Here is a 25,371-nt window from a genome sequence, read left to right as displayed (position 1 = left end):
TTATTAAGAATCCTATGAATTTTTGGAACTTAGGTTCTACATTGCTTTCAGTGGTTAAAATTGGTTTCAATTCTTTTGAGAAGGCACCTCAATATCTCTAGCACTTAGAAACCTACTCTGGTTTGTGTGGACTTACTTAAGAGCGGCTCCCACCTTTGCCGGTCTTCAGATCGTTCTCAGAGGTGGGAGGGAGCCGGCGGGACCCGGCACAAAAGGCATCCCGCATCTGCGGCTGATGAGCTGTGTGACGCTAGGCATGGCAGTGACCTGAGCCTCAGCTTCCTCATCTGTGACACGGGGACAGTGCCTCTCTACGGAGTGAGATTTAAAGCCCACGAGCGCCTGAAGAAGTGGGCGGCCGCGAAGTGTCCACCCTGCAATTTGAATTTCTCTTCCCTTGTTACAGGATTTGAAGCAGGTGAGTGGTAACTTTTCAAAACCTGAGTTTCACTCCATTTCCAAGATGCATCCTAGGAGCTGCCATCTGCCTGAAGAACCAGTTATTCCTGCAGAGAGACGGGGCAGTGCTCTTGACTCAACTCCCAAAAAACAAGGTGCTCACTTCTAGGAGGGTGAGAGCCAGCTCTGGTGCAGGAAGTGCCAGACCAGGCAGTTTCCATGGCAACCCCCATGTGTTTCACAACAGGAGCCTGCCTGCCAGTTCTTGCTGCATGAGTCACACCCCAAGTGTTTTGTTTGTTTCCCTTGGATAAAACTGACTCAAATTTTTAATGGCTCCTGTCAAAGATTAAGTAAGTCATATCTCCTGGATTAAACATAGAAAGAAAAAAATTCCATGTGTGTAATGGTAAGTTCCCAGCCTGTGGATCTTTAATGTAGTCACAACCTGTATACAAATCACTGTCATCCAAGTGTTCTTATATGATGTAAAATCTGAAAGAAAATGTAGAGTCACGTCTTTGTAGAGAAATGCTTTATTTTTTTCCTCAAAATGTTATAAAAGTTATTTCTCCTAAATATCTACAGTGCATAGGGCTTTATAAATGTATCCAGTAATGAATAAAATCTAGTTTAACAATGATCCACTCTTCCTGACATTTCTTTAATTCTCATCGTTTTTCCTTTTCTTTCCTGACTTTAGCTCTTTGTTCTAGTGTTCTGCCACCACGAAGTGTTACCTGGGAAAGTAGGTCCGGCCGTGTCACCCTGAGACGGCCTGCACTGACCTGCTCTCCCCCCAGAGCGTCAGGCAGCGTCAGGCAGCGTCAGGGACCTGACTGAGGGCAACGAGGGGCCTGCAGAGAAGGGGCCCGAGTCTGCAACAGCACGAGTGTCAGACGCAGGAGGGATCTATCCGGGAGCAAGGTCTGGGGCACGGCTGAGCCACCGAGGAGGTGACCGCTCACATCACAGCTTCTCAAACGGGAACAGGTGAGAAGCTGCCTCCTTCTCCCTCCTGCTCTTCCGGGGGCACTTCCGCTTCTCCTCTACCTCTCGGTTCTGGGGCCAGGAGGCCGCCAGGATCCTGGCCACTTCTGCTGGAGAGCTGGTCCCCTCCTCCTCGTCTGAAGAGAGTCCTCCTCCTGCGTCTGCGTGGGGAGCGGCTTCCTCGCTCTGGGGGGGACAGTGGAGGAAGCCTTGTCAAGAGGCAGCGACGCCCCAACAGCGCCGAGCCGTGACCCGGAGGACAGGGCTCAGCCCAGCAGGTCCTAGAGCGCTTGCTGTGCACACGAAACTGCCCTCGAGGAGCTACGAGCAATCCAGGAGGTAACTGCGTTTTCTTCCTCGTTTCTGAACAGAACAAGTGCACGAATGCACAGCCCCAGCGCTCGGTGCCTGCTGCTGCGAGGACGGGCTGGGGAGGCGTGCGTGGGGGGGTCGCAGCTGCCCCCAGAGCGTGTCTGTGTGTCTCTGACCACTCGACATGGCTGTGTCCGGGGGGCCTCTGTGCCCCCATGGGAGCCCGCAGGGGCTGCAGGAGGGGCCCGAATGAGCACCTGTGGGCCTGGGGGTGGTCACAGCCCCAGGGGCAGCACAAGGCCAGGAGATGCAGACACCTGTCCCCCCACCCACCCACCCCCGAGTGGGCTTAGCACCAGATCCAACCCATAGCGGGCACCCTCTCATGCAGACAGGGCGGGGCGGGCAGAGCAGCCGAGGCCTGACTGCAGGACACCTTTCTCAACGTGGACAGGACGCAGGGCCTGGGAGACACAGGTCTGTGGCACCGGAATAAAGCTGACTTGATCTCTGAGCAGAATTGGCCCCTGGTTCCCTACCCTCCCCCCCAAACCTGGTGTGTCCTCCAAGGACCACCCTGACCTGAGCCCCGTAGCGAAGCCTCAGCCGCTCCCGGATGAGCAGCCCTTTGACCAGCAGCTTCCAGTTCCCCAGAGCCCGCTTCTCCCTTTTCTGCAAAAGCAAACAGAATGGAAAACACCGTGCACTGCCGTTTCAGGAACATAAAGATACAGGTAATGCTTCAGGTAAAATAGTTTCTCAACCATGCCAGGTGTGAGATTCATTAAGTGCTACACTCGAAAGTCACCAAAACCAAAAACCTCTTCTTAATTGTTACCAACTCTGAAGTGTTTTTAGTGGAGGAGGGGGTCCAGGACCTGGACCACGGGCAGCTCCCTTTAACAGAGGCGGGTGTCGGCAGCAGGGCTAGCGGGCCCCGGAGCCCGGATCCAGGCAGACAGTGGACAGAGACAGGGCTCTGAGGGGCAGGCAGGTCGTTGCTCGGTGCTGCCTCCCCGGTGCCTCCCAGGAAGAGCGAGCCAGAAAGAGGGCTGAGCCCAGACTCTCCCCTCCTCTTACACGTGGCGCGAGGGAGGCTGGAGGAACACCAGCTCCGCTGTGTGCGCTCCCCGCCTTTCTGCTTCCCCGTCCTAGCCCCTCCCGGGCCTGCCTGCTCACCTCCTTCTCCTTCTTCTCAATGAGCGCCTGCTCGTTCTCCCAGGCGGTCAGGAGCACATCTTTATACTCCTCACAGACTATGTAGCCATCGGTTCTGTGGGGACCAACGCAGATGGTCTCTCTCGAGTCTGGGCCTGCTCTGGCCTCTCCGCTCCCCTCTGCGGGGGACAGTGGGCTGCTCCTAAGCACTTGGGGCCCTGAAGTACTTCCAGGGTCAAGCAGTCCACAGTCCCGGCCACAGCTGCTGGCAGACACCACCCGTGCAGAAGGCAGGCCCGTGGACCCCAGGGTGTGTCCTCTTCCCTAGCCCCTCCCCACCCCCACCGCAGGGCAGGACGGAGGTCACCAACCAGGAAGGACGCTGACCCTACTCAGTCACCCTGACCACCCCCAGTTAATCCACACCGTTAGGATGCTGGATTCGCAGCTTTCACTGGTTTTGTAGCCTCTGGTTGGAAGCCAGAGTAAACGTATAAAACATGGAGGGTTAAGGCTGATTTTGCAAATCCAGAGTAAAACCTTGAAAATAAGAGCCACTGGGCCTCAACCCCCGCCAGCCCCACACCCACCTCCCGCCCCTTCTCCATAACCTCCCCCCGCCCCTCTGGCCTCCACGGGAGGCCCCTCACGCACACGGGATGGGAGTAGCCTTTGTGGAAATCGAAGCCCGTAACAGCCTGGGCACAGTCAATGTTCAGCTTTCGGGCCACGCGGTGCAAGTTGGGCAGGTTCAGCTGGACGCAGCCGACAGGCATCATGCCGGGCAGGAAGAGGTACACGTTCCCAAATTCGTTCCGGGGGACCTGCGGAGGGTGGCACACCGGGTCCGGCTGGCCGCAGAGGGAGGTGGCCTGGTACCGACTGAGCCCGGCCCTTACCTACCAGGTGGCCTGGTACCACTGAGCGCGGCCCTTACCTTCCCGTCCACGGCCACCGGCGGCTGGTACTCCTCGGTCTGCCACTTGCCAAACAGGCCCAGGTCATTGTAGTCCTGCAGCTGCGGCTCAGCCAGGCGGGCTCTCCGGGCCCGGTTGGAATAGCCTTTTACAACCTACACCGGAGGGGACAGCCACGGTTTATAACAAAGGCGACCACTTACTGAGCGTTCACTGTACACCGGGCACTGTTCTCAGCGCTTCTGTGTATTGATTACTTCATCTTCTCAACAAACCCAGGAGGTAGAGTCTATTATCGCCTCCATCCTATAGCAGCCTAGGAGGTGTAAACAATTCACCTACAGTCACACAGCTTGTAGAGGCCAGAGCCTGTGTCTTGAACAGCTATGCTGTGTGCGGTGTCCATCCCTGAAGGGGAAATTGGGACTCAGAGATGTTCCTGTGGCCGGTGAGTGACGGGGCCTGCTTCTGGCAGCGACCGGCTCCCCGTGCCGCAGCCCCTTCCCACCAACCAGAGGCCCCTGCACCCCGGCCCAGCTCCCTGGGTCTCACAACGCGAAGGGCTCCTCCCAGGGATCCGACAAAGAAAAGCGACTGTGTCTCATGACTGGCCACTGTCCTCCGCCGGCTGAAGCGGGCCCCTGTGTCCCGTGACAGCCTGTGCGGTCTGCGCTCGCTTCATGCGTCTGTGGGCAGCTGACCGGCCGGACAGGGAACGAGGCATTTGGGCTGCACGCTGCCAACTCACTAGCTCAGGCCTTGGACAAGTTTCCCTTTCTGAGCTCCTGTTTTCTCATCTGTACAACGGGCATCCTGATGCTAACTCCTGTGAGACTCAGCAAAGATCACATACATGCAAAACGAAGGGACAGTGAGGGCGGGTGGGCCTCTCAGAACAAATGGGTGACACGGTTCTGACCCACAAGGCCAAGGTTCTGACCCACAGCACTGGGGCTTGGAGGGCTGCTTGCTGGCCTAGATTTCCTGTGTGCTCGGGAAGGCCCATCTCTTACTAAGTCCTCAGTGAAGATGCTCTTCTCCTGTGATCCTCAAGCCAGAACAATCTGTCCCCACGCGTGTGCGGCAGCCCCCAGCCCCGTGGCCGTTACCTTGTAGGGCACTTCTCCAAGCCTCACCACTCGGGCCTGTTTCAGCCACGTGTCCCTCGAGTGCAGGGTGTGCACGCAGTCCCTAAGGAGCCAACAGGAGACAAGACAGGGTTCACGCCCACCGAAGCACCCCGCGCCCAGTAGCCCGCAGGGCCCGGCTGCCTCCTCTGGCGCCCCAGGAGAAGGGGGAGCTCGGCCCTGGAGCGTCTCCCGGGGCACCAGGGGCCCACGTCAGGCCCACGGTTAACAGGCGCCTGCTGTCTCGCGGGGGGATGCATCCACTCACAAATCCCAAACTAAATGGCCTCCCGTGGTGCCTTCACCCTCCTCCCGCTGGAAGGGCCCAGCAGCACAGATGCAAGCCCTCACCCAGGGTCTGGTCTGCTCCTGAAAACCAGAGAGAGGGAGGGAGGGACGAGTGTCCCGAGAATGGGTGGGGAAGCCAGAAGATGACAACATGGAGACTACAGTGAGCTGACAAAAGTACACAGGTTAGGATGAACGCACACAGAACAATCGGTTCCACCTGGCTCTGGCTTCGCTCTCCTTCCAGAGCTTAGAGCCACACCCCGCCTCACATTCCAGCTGCTTCCTGCTGAGCCTTCAGCAAGGCCCGCCCTGAATTCAGCGGGGCTCCAAGGAGCAAGGGCACTAAGCTCCCTCTGGTGCGGACATCCGGCCCTTCGCCTGCCCCCGGTCTGAGGCTGACGTCCAGCACAGCACACCGGACAGGGTCACACCTCCTCTGTGCCCCTTCCTAGCGGGGTGACCCCCGATCCATCAGGAACGGTGAGCGCTGCCTCCCTGCCTCACAAGCTGCTGGGGGGACCAGAGCCAAGGCCTCCACACGCGTGCCCCCCGCAGGGGCACACCTCTGCCTGAAGGAGCGACCGTCACGGTCGTGGTCTCCTGGTAGGAGCGGAGAAGGGGCATGCAGGTGGGCATCGTCTGGGCATTCACAGGGACAGCAGACGGAAGTGGGCACAGACAGCCCGTTCAGAATAAATCTCAGCTTCTAACCACTTTACATCTATCAGGACACTACTCAAGAAACAGAAAACAAGAACTGGCGAGAATGTAGAGACACTGGGACCTTCATGCTCTGCTGGGGGACGTAAAATGATGCAGCCACTGCAGAAAACAGTGCGGAGGTTCTTCACAAAGTTAAACAGAATCACCATGTGATGCAGAAATCCTACTTCTGGGCATATACATCCAAAAGGACTGAAAGCAGGGTCTCAAGAGATGTCTGTGCACCCACGTTCATAGCAGCACTAAACACAACAGCCAAAAGGGGAAGCAACGCAAGTGTCCATCAATGGATGCCAGTTACAAAAGGACAAATGCTGTAGGATCCACTTCTGTGAGGTGCCTGGAGGAGTCAGATTCATAGAGACAAAGTAGAGGGTGGTTACCAGGGCCTGGGTGGGGGGAGGGGGGGGTTAGTGTTGATGGGGACAGTTTGGGAAGACAGAGAAGTTCGGGAGATGGTGGTGATGGCTGCACAACAGCGTGAATGTACTTAGTACTACTGGACACTTAAAACGGTTAAATGGTAAATTCTGTTCTGTATATTTTACTACATTAAAAACAAAAAAAGTCTGCCTCTAAAACCTTCTCCAGGCAGGGACCCCCTTCCCACCAGATGTCTGTCCCCTGCATGTGAGGACACCTGTGCTGTATCCTCCATTGCGGTCGCCAGGCCCTGGACGCTGACTGCCGGCAGCTGGGCCCCTGACCAGCCAGGGGACAGAAAGCTCCCACAGTGACCCTCACTGGAGGGTCGGGGATGACTCCCCTGGGGCTGAGCTGCAGGAAGTAGCTCTCGGGCAGAGGAGTTGAGCCACCTACTCCTGTGAGTTTCCCTAAGTTTCCTCTTCTGTCTGTCTTTTCCCGTTTATTAAGAACATCCTCTATTTTGTGCTCCTGCATGTCAGAGTTTCTAAAAATCTCTTTTATTTTCTATTAACATTTCTTAAATTTCTACTTCCATTGTTAATTCTGACTCACCTTAAGTTTGTTATTAGATTTTTTTCTCAGTTTTAACTTTGTATATATGTTTATTTTCTATGCTGTTCCCCTCCCCCCCTTCTTTGGCAATTTCTTTTTACTGTGGAAAAAAACACGCATAAGATAAAATTTACCCTCTGAACCATTTTCCGAGTCTACAGCTCAGTGGCATCAAGTACATTCACACGGTTATGTAATCGTGCACCACCATCATCTCCAGAACTTTCTCCTCTTCCCAAACTGAAACTCTGTCCCCATTAAAATATCCGCTCATTTTAAGTTTCATTATCAAATCCTTTATTCCTTCCTTTTGCATGTTTTTTGACTTGTTTTGGGGGTGTGTTTTCTTACTGCCCCATATAAACCTTATCTGTCCTACGTATCTTTCCCCCCATAACTTTTCTCCCCCTGCTGATATTTTAATACCCGTGGTTTTCATTTCCAGGCACAACCTCTCCGCCATGCCCCCCGCCCACAAACGGCACGTGCACACCGTGAAGCTCGAACCCCAGCCCGGCGAAGGCTGCTAATCCCGGGCCGCCGGGCGTCTCCTCACCTGGAGTAGACAGCCTCTCCGCGGCAGTACCCGAGGATGGCGGCCGTCTCAGGGTAGATGGCCTCGTACTTGAGGAGGTGCCTCTTGAGGGCGTACAGAGGGTGGTTCTTGTACGTGCCTATGACGGTGGGCAGAGGTTGGTCCAGGTGCCTCGCCTGAAACTGCAGAGGCCGAGAGACGACGTTGGGCATGGCGCTCGGAGAGGGAGGGAGGCTGGCGGCGACCCCCGACATTGCCCAGGTAACTGACGGTGCCGTGGGGCTTTCGGGGCCCCAGGGCCGCCGCACCACGCTGTGACCTGGCGTTGCGTCCCACGGGTTCAGGTGCCTCGGAAGCTCCGCAGGGGCCGGTAATCCTGCAGCTCGCAGCAACGGAAAAGTCATCCCTGCCCTCTGACACCTCGGCCGGCCCGAGCAGAGCCTTCCTCGGAAGGAGGCCTCACCTCAAGTGACAGCACAATTCTGTGACACGGGTTCAGTGGCTCGGCTCCCCCGGAAACCAGAATGAGCGCTCACACCTTCTCCGTCCACTACGATCAACACCTGTTCTCCCCGCTGCCTCAAGGAGGCCAGCTCCTCGCAGGCCACCCCGCTGCTCCCACCTGCATCCCCCTCACCAGGTCTCCTGCACTTCCCCGCAGCATCTCTTCCAACCCCGACAGACGAGGGAGGAGCGGCAAGTGGGGGGCAGGAGGGACGCCGCTTGGCCAGCCTGCACGACAAGCCCTTGAACTAGGTCAGTCACAACACGCTCTGCACGACTCCCACACCCCGTCACCTCTGAGCCACACCCCGAGCCATGCAGTGCACAGGGACGACTCCCGGACCTGGGGAACTGGGAATAATTCTCCAGCAAGGCTGCCCACCCTGCGGGCGGCCCTGCACACGCCCCGGGCCCTCTTCCGGGCCCGCGGCTGTCCCACGGCTCAGGGACGCGCTGCTGCTCCTGAAGCCGCCCCCCAGGGCGCCCCTCAACAGACAAGCCATCTCCTCAGCCCTCCTCCTGGGAGCTGAGTGTTCTGGGTCGGGGCAGGGGGGCTGGCGTGCACACCTCTGCGCGTGTGCACGCTGAGAAGGGGGACCGATTATATTACTGCGTGTTTTCCTCTTTCACTCAGGACTACTTACCTGACTTAAAGCTCCAAATTTATAATGGGCAATAACTGAAAGTACACAGGCTTTGAAGCCAGAGCAACCTGGGTTCAAATACCAGGTTGGCTCATCTCTCAGATTCTAAATGATTAACTGGTAAAATTAAGGCTGCGATAACCCCAGCTTTGTACCGTCGCTGTGGTAATTAATCGAGGTGAACATCCAACGCGGGGCTGGGCACCCAGCAGGTGCGCGTGCGCAAGGCCTCACCTCCTGGTCCTCCCTCTGCTCCCTCTCCACCAGCGGGCTCCGGTAGGGTCGCAGGGCCTCGGCCCACCACGCAGCATCAACCCGGCACTTTCGGGTCGCCGTCATCCAGGCAGGGTCGTACCTCTGTGTGACGTCGCGCAACCAGCCGTCGCCGTCGATGCCCACGATGTAGGTCACAGGCTTGGTGGCGTACTGGTAGCAGGTCAGGGGCTGGCCCACTACCCCGTGCACACAGTCCACGCACACCCACTTCTCCTCCCGCTCAGAGAACACCTCCAGCCACTGGTCCACACCAGCTGCTCTCCGGCCGTCTGCCTCCTCACCATCCACGGGCATCCTGTGCTTGCCTCTCTTACGCTTACTGCCGGACGCGCTTACAGATGCTTCTGGAAAGCCAGGGGGCTGACGGTGGCTTCCACGCTGGGACCTGGACTCCCTCTTGCACCCCACCTTCATACTCTGAGGGGCAGTGGCCCTCCTCTGCCTTGGAAGGCCTGGCTCAGAATCCTCGTCGGATGGGCGATGGCTGTCCGAGCTGGAGAGCTCAAAGTCAGAGCCGCTGCTGGCCTTGTCACTCCCACTCTCCTCTCTGTAAGACACCCTGGCGGCCGCTCGCCGCTCCCGGCCCCGCGAACGCCTCTGGGTCCCCTCCGTCTGCCCCCCGGCCTTGCCCTCTTCTTCCCTGCTGGAGGAGGGCTCGCTCCGCTTCTTCCTGACGGCAGCCGCCTTGCTCCCCTTCCCTTTGGCACGTGCACTGCCAGTGCCCTCAGAAGACGTGTCCTCTCGTCTGCTTCCTCTGCTGGTCTCTGGTTTGCTTGGCTTTCCAGGAACTTGGCTGGAAGTTTCTGAGGAGCCTCCAGGACCCTCTGTGGATCTCTCCTTGGAAGGTTTCTTTCCCTTAAACAGAGTAAGAAATTTCCGCGGTTTTTTTTTTTGGCTAATGATACAATAAAGACTCTGGCATCTAACGGGGCTAAGTCACACTGGAACACCAGCGTACACAAGACGTTCCAGGCTCAGACAGTGACAGGCCGGCTGCCCTCCAGGGTTGTAAGAAAGCAGTCACTAAATTCTGCAGCACCTTAAATAAGGCCACATTCTAATTCTTTTCAATACAAAGTGTAGCAGAGGGAAAAGAGCACAGGATGTGGAAACAGACAAATCCGGGTTCAAACTCCACTTCTGCTTTCTCATTTTTAATGTGATTAGGATAAATTACATAACCTCTGAGTCTCAGTTTCCTCAGCAATAGTACTCACCTTGCACATAAGGCATTTTGCAAACAAAGTCACAGCATTAAGAAATCAGAAATTATTAAACTTGACTTCTGGACCGAATTTCGGACAACGCCAGCACCCCAAGGAGCACAGTGTTCAGCCTCCTTGGATGACGGCAGAGTTCTGAGTCCTCACCGTCCTCTCTCCTCACCACTGAGGATGACCAGTACCTTTTTATTCTGCCATTTACAGAACAGAAACCAGAGCAAGAAGGAGCCCAGGCTCTCGAAGGCCCCTCTGCACACGCAAAGCCCGGCTGCTAGATACCCACCCAGGCGCCCAGTCTTCCCAGCACAGGGCCTGTGCCAGGCAGGCTCAGAGGAACCCTGCTCCACAAAGACTGATTTTTAAAAATCGTCTAATGAGCAGATCTGTTTGCTTTAAGTCTCATAATTTCTCACTCCTCCCTGACCAGCTACTCTTTTCTCTGGCAGCCCCGGGAACCTCACCTTCGCTGCTGATAACTTCAGAGGAATCGGCTTTAGAGACAGTACGAGTCGGGTAGGGAGATGCAGGGCCCGGAGAATCAGTAAAAATATCTATAATGAAAAAGAACAACGTGCTTATCCTCAGGAAAGAGTTAAGGATTTGCATAATTCCATGCTGTTTGTTGTGGTGCCTGCTTATAAAACGGAAACAACCAAATTGTCTAACAGTAGGAGCCTGGAACCCTCAACACTATTAAAATGATGCTGTAGAGATTTATCTTTGTAGAAAAATGGGGAAAGGTAACCATATATTAAAGGAAAATAAATGTTTGTTTTTCAATGAGTTATGTTAATTTTTGTAAGAAAAAATCGTGTCCAGACATAAACATGTATGTATATTTGGAAAAGCATCTATATATTGGGTTATGGGTGTTTATAGGTGTTTGTTTTTTTTTTCGGGCTTACCTATCTTCTGATGGTTCTGTTTTCAACATGTGTTGTGTTTGTGATAAAACAATAAAGCAAAATACCACTTTGAGAGAAAAGACATCATCATCAGGCCCGAGAATCCCTCCCGTGCACTCAGCCTCCCCAGAGCGAATCTTTCAACCAGAGGCTGCAGCTCTAAAAATTCTGTGAACTGGGAAGGATGGGAGCCTCCTCATGGGAATTAACCTCCAAAACAACAAGAGTGGGACAGCACGTGAGCAAGATCTTCCCACACAGACCTCAGGGTCCCGGCGTCCTCATGAATCACTACAGTCATTTTCCCTCCTCGGAAAGCAAAAGCAAAAGTCAGAAACAGGAAGGCAGGTTTTCTGTGAAAAGCCAGTTATATTGAAAAAAATAACTACTTTTGCCTTGTTTCTTCTGGAGTTAAAAACAGAGGGGATGAGAAAACATCAAAGAAACCCAAATTGAGGAACTCTACAAAATTCCTAAGCAGCACTCCTCAGGAGTGTCCAGGAGGACTGGGACACTGTCACGGCCTGGAGGGGATGGGGCGCTGGGGCGACAAGATCACTAATGCCTGGACTGCATCCTGGGACAGGAAAAGGGCATGAGTGGGAAAACGTGGAAAACAGAACTCATCCCAACAGTGTGGTTGACGACACACTGTTAACTGGCACAGTGAACACCGTATGAGTGTTGGTTGGCTCCTCGCTTTCTCAGTGTGTGGGTGGCGCAGGGGCACGGGTGTAAAAGGCAGGGAGACCGAGCACCAGCGGGCGGCTGAATGATGGTTTAAACCTAGAACCTCCATCCGGAACATCCCCACCTTGTCCTCCTCACAAGACCACAGGGAGGGCTGGATAAGGTCAGGTACACGACAGCGCTCTGGAAGCGACCTTGTGCCTCACAAAGATGCGTGGTCACCACCTTTCACAAGTACGTCACTGAAGAAAACATTTAAGTTACAAGACTATGATCCCTACACTAAATACAAGGTGACCCAAGTGAAAAGGACGAATCCTAGAAGCATACAAATTACCAAAACTAACTCAAGAGAAAATAGAGACTCTGAAGAGACCTGTAACGAGAGACTAAGTCAAAAATCAAGCCCTCCCAACAGATGGGGATCAAGACAGCAGAGTATGAGGACGTGGAGCTCACCTCCCCCCACAAACACACCAAAAACACATCTACACGAGCAACAACTCCCAGAGAAAACTAACTGGAAACTCACAGAAGATCCCCCATAACCAAAGCTGCAAGAAAGACCTCCACGTAATCGGGTAGGATGGAAAAAAGAAAGGTACCAGGTTGAGACCGGCACTCCTGGGAGGGATCTGTCAGGAAGAGAAGGTGTCCGCTTGCCCTAGGGAGTCCCCTTCCCGCTGGGAAGCCCACTGAGACAGACAGGAGGGCTGAAGAAGCCTAGACTCTACTCAGGAGGAGCACGCGGGCTGGCTTGCTAACAACCAGGACAGAGAGACCTGCACTGGTGGCGGCCGCCTCCCCGCACTTCCCAATTCAAAGGGGTGAATGCCCTGGCCCCGCTCACTCCACACCACGGCCTGGCATGAGATCAGTGCAGAGACTGGGTCTAGCTGCGCAGAGGCAGATGGGGTGGCTGGGATGTGATCCAGATGGGACTGTGAAGACTCCCGTCACTGCACACACAAGGGCCACGGTGCACGCTGGGAAGACAGTCCCAGCGCATGCCGCACGTGGCGCCTCAACAACGTGCAGCAGCTAAGCAGTGAATTTTATGTAGAACCTACAACATGCTGCCCCAAGAGACTCGCTTCATGGCGAAAGACACACACAGACTGAAAGTGTAAGTATGGAAAAAGATATTTCATGCAAATGGAAACATCAAGCAAGCGGGCATAGCAATACTTAACAAAAGACAAAGTAGACTTCAAAACAAAGACCATAAAGAAAGACAAAGAAGGATATTACATAACAATAAAGGCATCAATACAACAGCGTATTACACTTGTTAACATACACGCTTCCAATACAGGAGCACCTAAATATATAAAGCAAATATTAACAGACGTAAAAGGAGAAATTCACAGGAATACAATAATAATAGAGGACTATAACATCCCACCTACATCAATGAACGGATCATCCAGACAGAAAATCAGTAACGCGACAGAGGTCCTAAATGACACAATGGACCAACTGTACTTAACAGATATCTACAGGACACTAAATAAGAAAAACACCAAATACACATTCTTTTCAAGCCAGCGTGGAACAGTCTCACGGATAGACATATACTAGGTCACAAAACAAGCCTCAACAAGTTTAAGAGGACAGAAATATTTTCAAGCATCTTTTCTCACCACAAGGGTAAGAAACTAGAAATCAACCACAGAAAGGAAAACAGGAAAAGAACAAACACATGGAGACTAAACAACATGCTACTAAAAAGCAAATGGGTTGATGATGAAATCAAAGAGGAGATCAGAAATATCTTGAGACAAAGGAAAATAGAAACACGATCTTACAAAATCTATAAATCTTACAAAATCTAACTGCAGCAAAAGCAGTTCTAGGAGGGAAGCGCACAGCAATACAGGCCTTCCACAAAAACAAGAAAAATCTCAGACAAGATAACCTACCACCTAAAAGAATGAGAAAAAGAAGGACAAACAAAACCCAAAGTCAGCAGAAGGAAGGAAATAATAAAGATCAGAGAGGAAATAAAAGACATCAAAAAAGCAACAGAAGAGATCAATAAAACCAAGAGCTGATTTTGTTTCTGTTTTTAAGATAAACCAAACTGATAAACCTCTAGCGAGGCTCACCAAGAAAAGAGGACCCAAATAAACAAAATAAGAAATAAAAGAGGAGAAACAACTGAAACCACAGAAAAACAAAAAATCATGAAAGAATACAAACAGTTATATGCCAACAAACTGGACAACCTAGAACAAGTGAACAAGTTTCTAGAAACATACAGCCTGCCAAAACTGAGTCAAGAAGAAACAGACAATTTGAACAGACCGTTCACTAGAAGTGAAATACAATCTATAATTTAAAAAACTCCCTGCAAACAAAAGTCCAGGGCCAGAGAGCTTCACTAGGAAATTCTACCAAACATACAAAAAGACAAAAACAAAAACTTAAATCTATCCTTCTCAAACTATTCCAAAAAAATGAAGAGGAGGGCACAGTCTGAAATTCATACTATGAAACCACCATTACCCTGATACCAAAACCAGACAAAGACACTACAAGAAAAGAAAATTACAACCCCAAATCTTTGATGACTATAGATGCAAAAATCCTCAACAAAGTATTAGCAAACTGAATCCAACGATACATACTAAGGATACCACACTCAAGTTGGATTCACTCCAGGGTTGCAAGGATGGTTCAAAATATGTAAATCAATCAATGTGATACACCACATTAACAAAATAGATAAAAATCACATGATCATCTCAATAAATGCAGAAAAGGCATTTGACAAAATTCAACAACGATTCATGATAAAAACTCTCACCAAAGTGGGTACAGAGGGGACACAACTCAACATGACAAAAGCCGACTATGTCAAATCCACAGCCAACATAATACAGTGAAAAACTGAAAGCTTTCCCAATAAATTCAGGAAGTAGACAGGGATGTCCACCCTCGCTGCTTCTATTTAACATAATATTGGAAGTCCTAGCTACAGCAATCAGACAAGAAAAAGAAATAAAAGGCATCCAAATTGGAAGGGAAAAGGTAAAACTATCACTATTTGCAGATGACATGATATTCTATGTAGAGAACCCTAAAGTTTCCACATAAAAACTATTAGACCTAATGAATTCAGCAAGGCAGCAGGACGTAAGATTAATATACGGAAATTTACTGTGTTTCTATACACTAACAATGAAATATCAGACAGAGAAAGTAAAAAAAAGCAATCCTGGGGCTTCCCTGGTGGCGCAGCGGTTGAGAATCTGCCTGCCGATGCAGGGGACACGGGTTCGTGCCCCGGTCCGGGAGGATCCCGCATGCCGCGGAGCGGCTAGGCCCGTGAGCCATGGCCGCTGAGCCTGCGCGTCCGGAGCCTGTGCTTCACAACAGGAGAAGCCACAACAGTGAGAGGCCCGCGTACCGCCAAAAAAAAAAAAAAAAAAAAAAAAAAAGCAATCCTGTTTAAAATTGCATCCCCCCCCAACAAAAAACACAAAACACGAAACCTAACAATAAACTTAACCAAGGAAGTAAAAAGATCTATATGCTAAAAACCATAAAACACTGATTAAGGGAACTGAAGATGATTCAAAGAAATGGAAAGATATCCCATGCTCTTGGATTAGAAGAATTAATATTGTTAACATGAACATACTACCCAAAGCAACCTAGAGATTTACTGCAATCCCTATCAAAATACCCATGACATTTTTCACAGAACTAGAATAAATAATCCTAAAACTTATATGGAACCACAAAAGACCCAGAACTGCCAAAGCAACCCTGAGGAAAAAGAACAAAGCTGGAGGCATAACCTTTCCAAACTTTATACTGTACTACAAAGCTATAGTAAACAAAAGAGTGTGGTGTTGGCATAAAAACAGACATATAGATCAAAGGAACAGAATAAAGAGCCCAGGAATAAACCCACACACTTATGGTCAGCTAATCTATGACAAAGGAGGCAAGAATATACAATGGAGAAAAGACAGTTTCTTCAACAAGTGTTGCTGAGATAACTGGACAGCTACATGTAAAACAATGAGATTAGAACATTACCTCACACCACATACAAGAATTCAAAATGGCTTAAAGACCTAAATGTAAGATCTGAAACTATAAAACTCCTAGAAGAGAACATAGGCAGGACACTCTGACATAAACTGTAGCAATATTTTCTTGGATCAGTCTTCTGAGGCAAAATAAATAAAAGCAAAAATAAACAAATGGGACCTAATTAAACTTAAAAGGCTTTACACAACAAAGGAAACCATTAACAAAATGAAAAGACAACCTACAGAATGGGAGAAAATATTTGCAAAGCATATATCTGAAAGGCGTCTAGTAACCGAAATATATAAAGAACTCTTACAACTCAGTAACAAAAAGACAGAGAACCCAATTTTAAATGGGCAAAGGACCTGAATAGACATTTCTCTGAAGAAGATAAACAAATGGCCGATACCCACATGAAAAGACATTAACCCATCATTAATCATCGGGAAAATGCAGACCAAAGCCACAGTGAGTACCACTTCACACCTGTTAGGATGACTATAATCCAAAAAATGGAAAATAACAAGTGTTCCTGATGATTTGGAGAAACTGGAATCCTTGTACTTTGCTGGTGAGAAGGTAAAATGGTGCAGCTGCTATGTAAAACAGTTTGGCATACAATTACCATATGACCCAGCAACTCTACGTCTAGGTATATACCCAAAAGAACTGAAAACAAGTACCCAAATAAATATATGTACACATAATGTTTATAGCAGTACTCTTCATAACAGCCAAAAGATGGAAAACAACCTAAACTCCCATCAACTGATGAATGGATAAGTGAAATGTGGTCTATCCATACAATGGAATATTATTCACCATAAAAAGGAATGAAGTTCTGATACATGTTACAAACGTGAATGAACCTTGAAAGCATGCTAAGTGAAAGAAGCCAGACACAAAAGGTCATATATAGTCATCCCTCGGTTATCTGTGGGGATTGGTTCCAGGACCCGGCCAGATACCAAAATCCGCAGATGCTGAAGTCCCTTATACAGAATGACAGAGTACAGTTAGCACTCCCTCTATCCTCGGGTTCTGCATCTGCGGATTCAGCCAACTGCAGATATAAATCTGATTGGCAGTCGGGTGAATCCGTGAATGTGGAACCTGCAGATAAGGAACGCTGACTGTATTGTGATTTCTTTTATATGGAATATCCCAAATATGTAAATCCATAGAGATAGAATGCAAATTGGTGGCTGCCGGATACTTGGGGAGGTGGGAAAAGGAGGAAGAATGGGAGTGACTGTGAAATAGGTACAGGGTCTCCTTCTGGGATAGTAAGAGTGTTCTGGAAATAGAGGTGGTGGATGCACAACACTGAAAATGCACCGAGTATCACTGAATTGTTTACTTCTTTAAAAAAAACTATTTCTTTGCTTAATAAAACTACACAAACAAAACAAATACGTACATGCACAGATATACGTGGGAACAAAGTCTGGGAGGATGACACTGAAATATGAGTGTTTTTCTCTGGGTGGTGATATCACAGCACAATTACTGTCCAGATACTCACACTTTTTCAAGCCAAATTGGAAAAGAAGAAAGATGCCAGTCATTTGGTCTCTAAAGATACAAAAAGTCTCTTTCCCTAAACAGAACCTGAAGCTCAGACACAAGTATATGCATCAACAGAAATCTTCCAGGGAAAAAACCACATTTCTACCTATTTTTGTTTTATCGAGACAGAGCCTTCTCTAAGGGTATTTTAAGCATGCGACAAAGCCTGTCTACACACAAACTCTTCGCCACGACTCCTTTTGGACAGAACCCTACTCACGGCACAGCCACCTGCCAGCATCATCACCCAGCTTGGAAGGTAAGGAAACACTTTCTTAAGGATTTCAGCAGCCAATTTGAAAAAACATTTCCTTGGGACTTTTAAACACGATTTTTGAATACTGTAAACAATTCGAGGTCAGCTGACCAAAAATTAAGTGTTTTAATACACCAGGACACCAAGTCAGAGACAGGAGAGAGGGCAGCTCTCAACTCACACGTGGGCCCAATCCTGTCTCCATGCTTAACCAACCGAGTGACCCTAAGAAAGTGATTTAGCCTCTCTGAGCTTCAGCACCTGTTTTTATTTTGAGAACTGAGCAAGGAAATACAGGTATAACAGCTGGAATGGTATGTGGCACACGACTGCCATATTCCTCAGCTACCAGACCTAATGAAAACAGTGCTGCCGGGAGTCACTCACGTGGACCAACTCTTCATTGTCTCTCGCAGAGTAAATAGCAAACCTTCTCTCCAGCGTCGTCTGCAGGCCATCCTGCTCATTGGTTGAAAGGTCCGCATTAACTGTAAATGTTCCAATGAACCTGGAGAGAAATCAGGCATTCCTTTGCGTCAGAGGTCAGGGCAAAGAGGAACTCTGTTCTTCTGCAGCCAAAACACAGAGCGGGGTGTCTTGGGAGCCCCGCCTGCCAGTGCTTCTCTTCCCAGCCTGTCTGGCCAACTCCTGAAGACCCAACTCAGACCCTCCCCCTGGGGAGCCGTCCCAGCCCCTCAAGGAGGGTCTGTGGAACTGACCTGCACCCAGCCTCTGAGACACAAATCCTACACTATGCTCTGCAGGACAGGCCAGAGGGCCCTACCATTTTGCCAGGTGTGACAGGTAGCTGATGTCCACGTCTTGAGGGGGCACTTTGGTAAAGCGAGTTGGGACGATGGAGAGGCCGATGGCACGCAGATCTGGCTGGTTGCAGATGCTATTTCGATAGAAGCCATTTGCCAGCAGACACAGAAGGTGAACCTGGGGAGAGGGAAAAGGGAAGGCTGAAAACCAGTGGGATTTTTGCTGCCAAATTCAAAGACGCTTTGCGGACAGGAAATATTTGTTGTCATTTCTACATACAAGAAAGTACAAATACTAACACTGCCATCTCCCAAGACTCTGTCTTTCATCCCCTCTTCTCTCTAGGTACTCCTTCCCTCAAAGAAACAATCACATCTCAAAGCTGCAAAATACGAACATCCTTTTTCTCAAGAGGTCTTATCTTTTAGAGGTATTGATACATCCTGAAGGATTTGTGGATGAAATGTTACAAAGTCTGGTGTTTGCTCCAAAAAGATCAGGAGGAAACGGAGTGGGGGAGAGCCGCTGTCGGAGCTGGGATGGGACAGGCCGTCTGCAGCTCAACCCCACCCCGGTGGGTGTAACGCCTCCGCCGCAGACCCACACCTGTCCCCACGTCTGAGCTCCAGCCCAGCCTTCCCCAGCCTCCTGAAATGACCACACGGCTGTCTGCTCCTCCTCCCACTCAGCTTTGCATCATTTCCCCTCAAGTCAGTCCCCCTTCCTTCCTGCCTACAGCCGGCCTGCTTCAGCCCATGGTCCGCCCTTCTCCCCTCACTTAAGCTTCACATCTTGGAGTCACAGTCATCCTTGCCTTTCTTTCACCTCCAACACCAAGAGGTAAAAGAAACCCAGCCACCCAGCTCGGCGGGTGAGGGCGCCACGCCAGCTCTCCCCTCATCTCGCCACCCTGACTCTGTGCTCTCTGCACCTCTCAGCTTCTGCAGCTGCTGCAGGCAGTGTCCCTTCCACCCTCCCCATCACTACACTCTCCCTAGCTGCCTGCTGCCGGTCCGAGGGAAACCAGAGTCTGCCCTTGCCTCACTCTCCATGGGCCTCCGGCGCATGCTGCCTCCTAGATGCAGGCCCCCTGGCCGTCCTACCAGCCCGGCCACCCCTCGGCCTTTCTGTGCCATCCTTCCTCCTGACCCGCCCCATCCTCTCTCCTAAATGAGGCCTTCCTGGGCTACTGAGGCCCACGCTGATCTCTTTCCTTGTTCTACGTCTCGAGTCTCCCTGTTTTGATGTCTTTCCTGTTCCGCGTGTGAGATCAGAGACTCCTGAATGGTAGCAAACAAGCTTCATACAAGTCTCTCTCCCCACAATGCCAAGCACCTTGCTAAGGGCACGGTGTGCGTTCAGTAAGTACCAGCTGAAGCCAGAAGCCACGGCAACTTTAGCTGAGATCAGAACCAACGTTAATAAACAGCTGAGAGAAGGGATGGGAGGAGAGTGCCCGGCATTAGCCCCTGCTGCCCGCCCGGCGCTGAGCTACGTGCTTCACACGTGCTCTCTGCTTACTCCTCACGCCCATCCTCCCAGGCAGACACTGTTATCACCCCCGCTTCAGGAGCGAGTCAGAAACTCACCAGGTCACACAGTGAGTGGAAGCCCAGAGGCAGGGCTGACGGAAAGCCCAGTTCCCCAGCGTACCACCCTCCTCCTTCCCTGCCGTACCTTGTGCGTGTCCTCACGGACTTCCTTATTGAAACGTTTCATCATCCTCCGAAGATATGTCTCAAACTCCGTTTTTATCTTTTCACTGCAGTGCACATTGAAAAATCCGAGAATGAAGGGTGAAGCCCGACCCCGCTCTCCCGTCAACGCCTTTCAGCTGCAATGACTCAGGCTGTGCTACTCAGCAGACCCGCAGGCTGGCTGTTCCTGCACCTCCTCAGCCGCGAACCCTGGCCCAGGACATTCCCTCCCCTCGACCTGCGCCCGTCCCGCCTCCCAAGCACGCTTCAGGGCCCGCCCTCCAGGACGTCCCCTCTGACTGTCCCGCCCCCGGGACTGACGGGCTCCTCAGAAGCATCTTGAGGAAAACCTGAGGTTCCTTGACTGCTGTTGTCTCCCTCCTTCGTGCCTAATAACGTGCCCATCATACGGGGGGCTCAGGAACCAATTAACTACCAGGAGACGCACTCCATATGGCCGGGCCGCCAGGGGCTGCAGGGGGCCTGGGGAGCCTGGAGAGGAGCGGGGGCCCCCAACCACGGTGGGCACTGCCGTAGGCCCCGCAGTGACGTGGGGAGACGAGCGGCAATGCCGGGTCAGCCTGAGGGACGCAGATCGTGGCGCATCCACTCACAGCTGAAGTGCTACTTAACCTCTCTGAGTCTCCAGCTCCTCGTTCGCACACTGTCCTAAGGGAGTAAGATGACGGGCAACCTGCAGAGCCCTTGGCACACCTCCTGCCCTAGCCAGGACGCACAGGTGTCCCCTTCAGGTCCTAAAGGCGAGCCCAGGGCTCTCTCACCTAACGCTCCTGACAACTCTGACACTCAGCCCGGGCCTCCTATGTGTTTTTCACTGAGGAGAAGCTGCCGGTGATGGTAAATCTAAATCTAAATCTAAATCTAAATCATGAAAATGACAGAAATCTAGAAGCAAGTGCTTAATCGTACCTTCTTTCTCTTGCCTTCACCTGCTCCGGTGTTTCAATTTCTATCTCCAGGGGCTTCACGGGCAGAGCAGATGTAGAGAAGGCTGCGCTTTCCCCCACGTCACCCAGCACGGGCTCACTAACTTCTATAAACAGGAATTTTTTAAATCAATAATAATAATTATCGTTATAATAAGTACTGTACCAAACAAAATCGAGCTTTTGCCGGGATGGAGCAAGTGAGGAATGGGTGTGAGGTAGGAAACCGTAGAGACCATGCCCTGAGTTCCTAGGAAATGCCAGGCCCTGTGCTCTTACAATCTAACTGTCTCATTAACCTGCACAAGAACCCAGAGAAACAGCCCTCAGAGGAAGAACCTTAGGCACAGAGATAGTGAGGTGAATTAGATACAGACCCCTGGTATCATGGAGCTAACGTTCATCTGTGAGTGATTTAGTAGAGACTTAGGGAGCAATTTCCTAGTCTCTGTATCACTATGGTAATGCTCACAAAAATGTGCTTTGTAGAGAGGCACGACTTCCCGATTCAACAGTAAACTTGTACTGAACCCACGGCAAGGCATGCGTCTTCATCTCCTTCTCCGCTACACTGCTTATACACACCAGCTGGCATAAATTAAATTCGCTGAACCGTCAACTTCATTAGCAAAGTTCCTTTCAAAGCGGCTCTGGGCCTAGAAGCAATGACACCCCACTGGCAATGACAATACCCAGTGCCAAGACCTTGGTTTCTATGTACCAGCTCCTACGAAAGTGAACCAGGGCTTCTGAGAGAGAAGAAAGGCCAATTCCAGGTCTGCAGCAAGGAGAGTATAGAGAGATCCTGGGACATCTTATTGTGCCAAAGAACAAAAACATTCTCAGAAACTAAGGAAGCCGTGTCAAAAGGACTCTGTAGGGTAGCTAGCTTAAAGGGGCTCCTGCTCGCCAAATGTGGGACAATCCAAAGATCAAAAAGTGTAATGATGATAACTGATAACATATTTGAATTTTTAAGTCCATGGTGATCCCCAAAATAAATAAATACAATTCTTAAAAGGCAGAGCCCTTCTTTACAGATCAAAGTCAGCTAATAAATATACATGAGATGACAGAATCACTTTGCAATGCTCAATATAATAATCTTTGATTCAGTCGAGATCACTGACGCTTGCTGAAACCATTACATAGAAAGTGACTGGGGAACAGGATATTCACACAGAATCAGAGTCCCACTAGAGATGGTAAATTACAAAAGGAAAATGTACCTTTACGTTGGCACAACCAGGCAGTACCACAGACATGGTCAAACTTAGCATCAGTGGCGGTACAGCCTGACATTAGATGCCTCTTAAGGGACGCACTGTGAAGTACAAAGCTCTGAAGTGTTCCTGCCAAAAAATGTTTCACCTAAATATACCTAAGTCTTTGGACTCACCTTACAGTTTATAAGAAATCCAGGGTGCATTCAAACAAGTTTACCACCATCACAAACCACAGTATGAGACATTCTACAAAAGAAGAGGCCAGGACTCCACCAAAACCAAACCAAACCAAACCAAACCAAACCCCAGTGCTATGAAAAGCAAAAAAACAAAAGAGAGGAAAAAACAGTTATAAAGGATAGCTTTATAACCATTAGGGACTTAATTTAGGTGCGATAACGGTATTTCATCATGCAGGAGAATGTCTTACTCTTAGGAGACGCATGCTGAAGCGTTTACAAGTGAAGAGTCAGGATGTCTGCGACTGACTTTCACGTGGTTCCACGATGCAGATTTACAGAAGGAAAGATGCTGGTACATTCAAATGGCACAACGGTAAAGTGAGTGAGTCTGGGTGAACGGTGCACGGACTACATGTTCAATTTTTTTGTAGGTTTGAACATTTTCAAAATAAAAAGCTGGGAAAGAAAAGTCATGCTAGGGATGGTGACATTAGGGGCGATGTATTGTGAGTATGTGATGCACCAGGCCCATCACACTTTCCCACAACAACCCTGGAGCCTAGACTGTGCCCAGCTCACAGTAAGTGTTCGATGTTTACCGACTGTCACCGGTGGAAAAACTCAGCTCGGACAGCTGGAGTTACTCACTCACCCAGCTGCACAAGTGGCACAGCTGGCCTCTGAGCCCGCTGTGAACGCCCGCAACGCCCGGGCTCTCCTTATGAGGTGATGCGGCTTCTCCAGCTCATCCTCCCCTCCCCGGAGCACCGCCGGAGGAAGAGGATATACAACGTTCTTTGCTAACCTGGTCATGAGTTTGTCCTCACATCAAAAGCAAGTCCCCTACTGCAACTTTATCTTTGTCTTTATTAGTTTCAAAAGAAAAGGACAGGATTGCAGTGACAAGACTCCAAACAGAATCAAACAGGAAAACAGGATCAAACAGTTCTGAGAACAGAGGAAGACACTTTACCTTCTACCTCTTCCCAGTCCTCCTCACTCTCCTCCTCGTCGTGCCCTTCACCCCCACCTCTGTCCGCAGCAGCCTCTTTCTCTGGACGGTGCACCTTCCTGCGGGCACTCGGGAAGTCCCTGTGTAGAGATCACAGGAGGGAAGATGAAGAAAGCTCAGACATCCTAGGGCTACGTTTAAACTAAACTCAACTTTAAGGACTCCTTCTATTTACTGAGAAACTGTTGCAATCAGTTGATGATGTGTGAGCTCTGAGCCTCACTTCCTCCATTAGCCTGGGTCTCAGGGTCCCATCAAGGTGTGCTCTGATCATGGGTCGCACACTAGATGTGCTGTCAAAACACGAGGAACATGATGAACCTACAACAGCTGTGTCTGTAAACGATACAGGGAAAGTTAGAAAAAACCACAACAATAACGCGAGTCCCGGAAGCGAAAGCTGCGATGTCTGTGTGCACACGTGTGCAGCCAGACGCCAGGAAGAGGAGGAGAGAATTCACATTTGCGGATCCTACCATGAGCCAACTCAGAAGATTCTTTCCCCACCTCTGGGAAATAAGATGATAGGAGACTGAGGTTGGTAGAATTTGAACTTCTAAGTAAGTGGGGACGTGACTGAACACAGGTGTGTCGTAAGGAACACGGACAGCTGGAAGGGTAAGGAGAGAACTACGTAGATACGGAGCTGGCCAAATACTGGCTCAAGAGTCATCGGTTGCTAATATGCAATAAAATTCTGCAAATTCACACGTAAAATATGTTCAGGGAATTGAGTTACTTACAGCTTTTGTAAGACTGGACACGTGGTATCCAATAAGAATTTGACCCAAGATTTTAGCACAGACATTTAAAGTAACAAGCCCCAGACTCCAGCTCTAAAAAGATCAACACTCCCTTGTTAGCCTGCCACTTCCTCTCTACACCACAGCAACAAAAATGTCCCCTAGAGTAAAAGTGGCAGAAATGGCAACTCTTAACTGAGAGGGAAAGGGGGACCAGAGCTTTCCCTGGCAACATCCTGGTCTATCTGTTTGCGAATTTCTCTGCAGAAAGAATTCAACACGTGGGGAGAGGCAACTGGGAAGCGGTAAGCTCGGAGGCATTCGTAGGAAAAGTCTTAGGGAAAAGAAGAGAGGGATGATGGTGGAAAGTCCACATGCCTCCCCGTGCTCCTTCCTACAGCTGCCCTGTCCTGGCCTACTTTCTGAGCCAGGACTGGACCTTGCTGGAAAAGCTGACACTAAGAGTGAGGGTTTATTTTTGAAACAAAGAAGAAACGACTGCCTCTCTGTTTGTCCTCTCCTCCCCCCTCCCCAACTTCCCTAGGAGGCAGATGATCAAGTGCTGATTGTTTGCCACATATTAATATGTTCATTCGCCGTCAAAGGCCCTGCCCTAGCCACCACGGGGCATACAGAAACGAGCCGGCGTGGGTGCAGCCGTCTGAGAGCTCGCAGTGGTGTATGGCACGGACACAGGTAAGTAACACAAGGAGGATAAGTTACACTCTTAAGAGATGCAGCAAGAAGTCCGAGGAGGAAAAGGGGGAGGAATCAATTAAGACTGTGGAGCAGATGACTTCTGCTCTGCGTCTCGAAGGTGGAAGAAAGCGTTCCAGGCAGAAGGAAGGGCGTGAGCACCTCTCAAGTGAAGGAGGGAAGTCCAGCTGGGCAGGAGCGGAGCGTACCGAGGAGAGCAGGACAGGACACGGCCAGAAGGTCAGGGAAATGCCTCGTGTATGAAATGTCTTTGTGTGGTATAAAGAGCACTGGGCCAGGAGTCAGAAGACCTAGGTCTCATCCTGGTTTTGACCACCATCTAGCTGTGTAACCAAGAATAAATCACTTTCTGAAAGCTGTCGTCCTCATCTGAAAAGTTTGGGAGGTGAACTATATAACTGCCAAGACTCTTTCCAGCTCTTACTAGTGGTCTGAGCTCTCCCTAGAAGAGTTTAAAGATGCCACCTTGTCCACGGATCCCAGTGACAAGCAGAAAGAGCAGGTGTTCGTAGTCACACCTCCCTGATGGGAAGAGTCC

General features: G+C 50.4%; 1 protein-coding gene and 1 long non-coding RNA gene across 6 annotated transcripts; one reads left to right on the top strand and one right to left on the bottom strand.

Annotated features, from left to right (window-relative positions):
* Positions 1-44: 44 nt before the first annotated feature.
* XPC (XPC complex subunit, DNA damage recognition and repair factor) lies at positions 45-23,452 on the bottom strand. The gene is made up of 14 exons (XM_028479766.2): positions 23,335-23,452; positions 20,937-21,060; positions 19,987-20,071; positions 18,329-18,486; positions 17,932-18,052; positions 10,539-10,628; positions 8,813-9,709; positions 7,452-7,612; positions 4,886-4,967; positions 3,797-3,931; positions 3,514-3,683; positions 2,881-2,974; positions 2,284-2,373; positions 45-1,575 (listed from the first exon to the last, which is right to left on the bottom strand). Exons 3-14 carry the CDS (start codon positions 20,029-20,031, stop codon positions 1,369-1,371), a joined length of 2,250 nt encoding a protein of 749 aa, XP_028335567.1. The 5' UTR covers positions 20,032-20,071; positions 20,937-21,060; positions 23,335-23,452; the 3' UTR covers positions 45-1,368.
* On the top strand, positions 1,582-20,927 carry LOC114484311 (uncharacterized). 5 transcript variants are annotated; one of them, XR_003677030.1, is made up of 4 exons: positions 1,582-1,728; positions 17,418-17,547; positions 18,655-18,739; positions 20,078-20,927. It is a non-coding gene; the product is annotated as an uncharacterized lncRNA (long non-coding RNA). The 5 variants fall into 5 exon arrangements; XR_003677032.1 differs by lacking the exon at positions 1,582-1,728 and adding an exon at positions 2,383-2,435; XR_003677029.2 differs by lacking the exon at positions 1,582-1,728 and adding an exon at positions 7,565-8,186.
* Positions 23,453-25,371: the final 1,919 nt, after the last annotated feature.

Source organism: Physeter macrocephalus, chromosome 18, assembly GCF_002837175.3.
Source record: "Physeter macrocephalus isolate SW-GA chromosome 18, ASM283717v5, whole genome shotgun sequence".
NCBI lineage: Eukaryota > Metazoa > Chordata > Mammalia > Artiodactyla > Physeteridae > Physeter > Physeter macrocephalus.
This window is presented reverse-complemented; position numbering and strand designations above follow the sequence as displayed.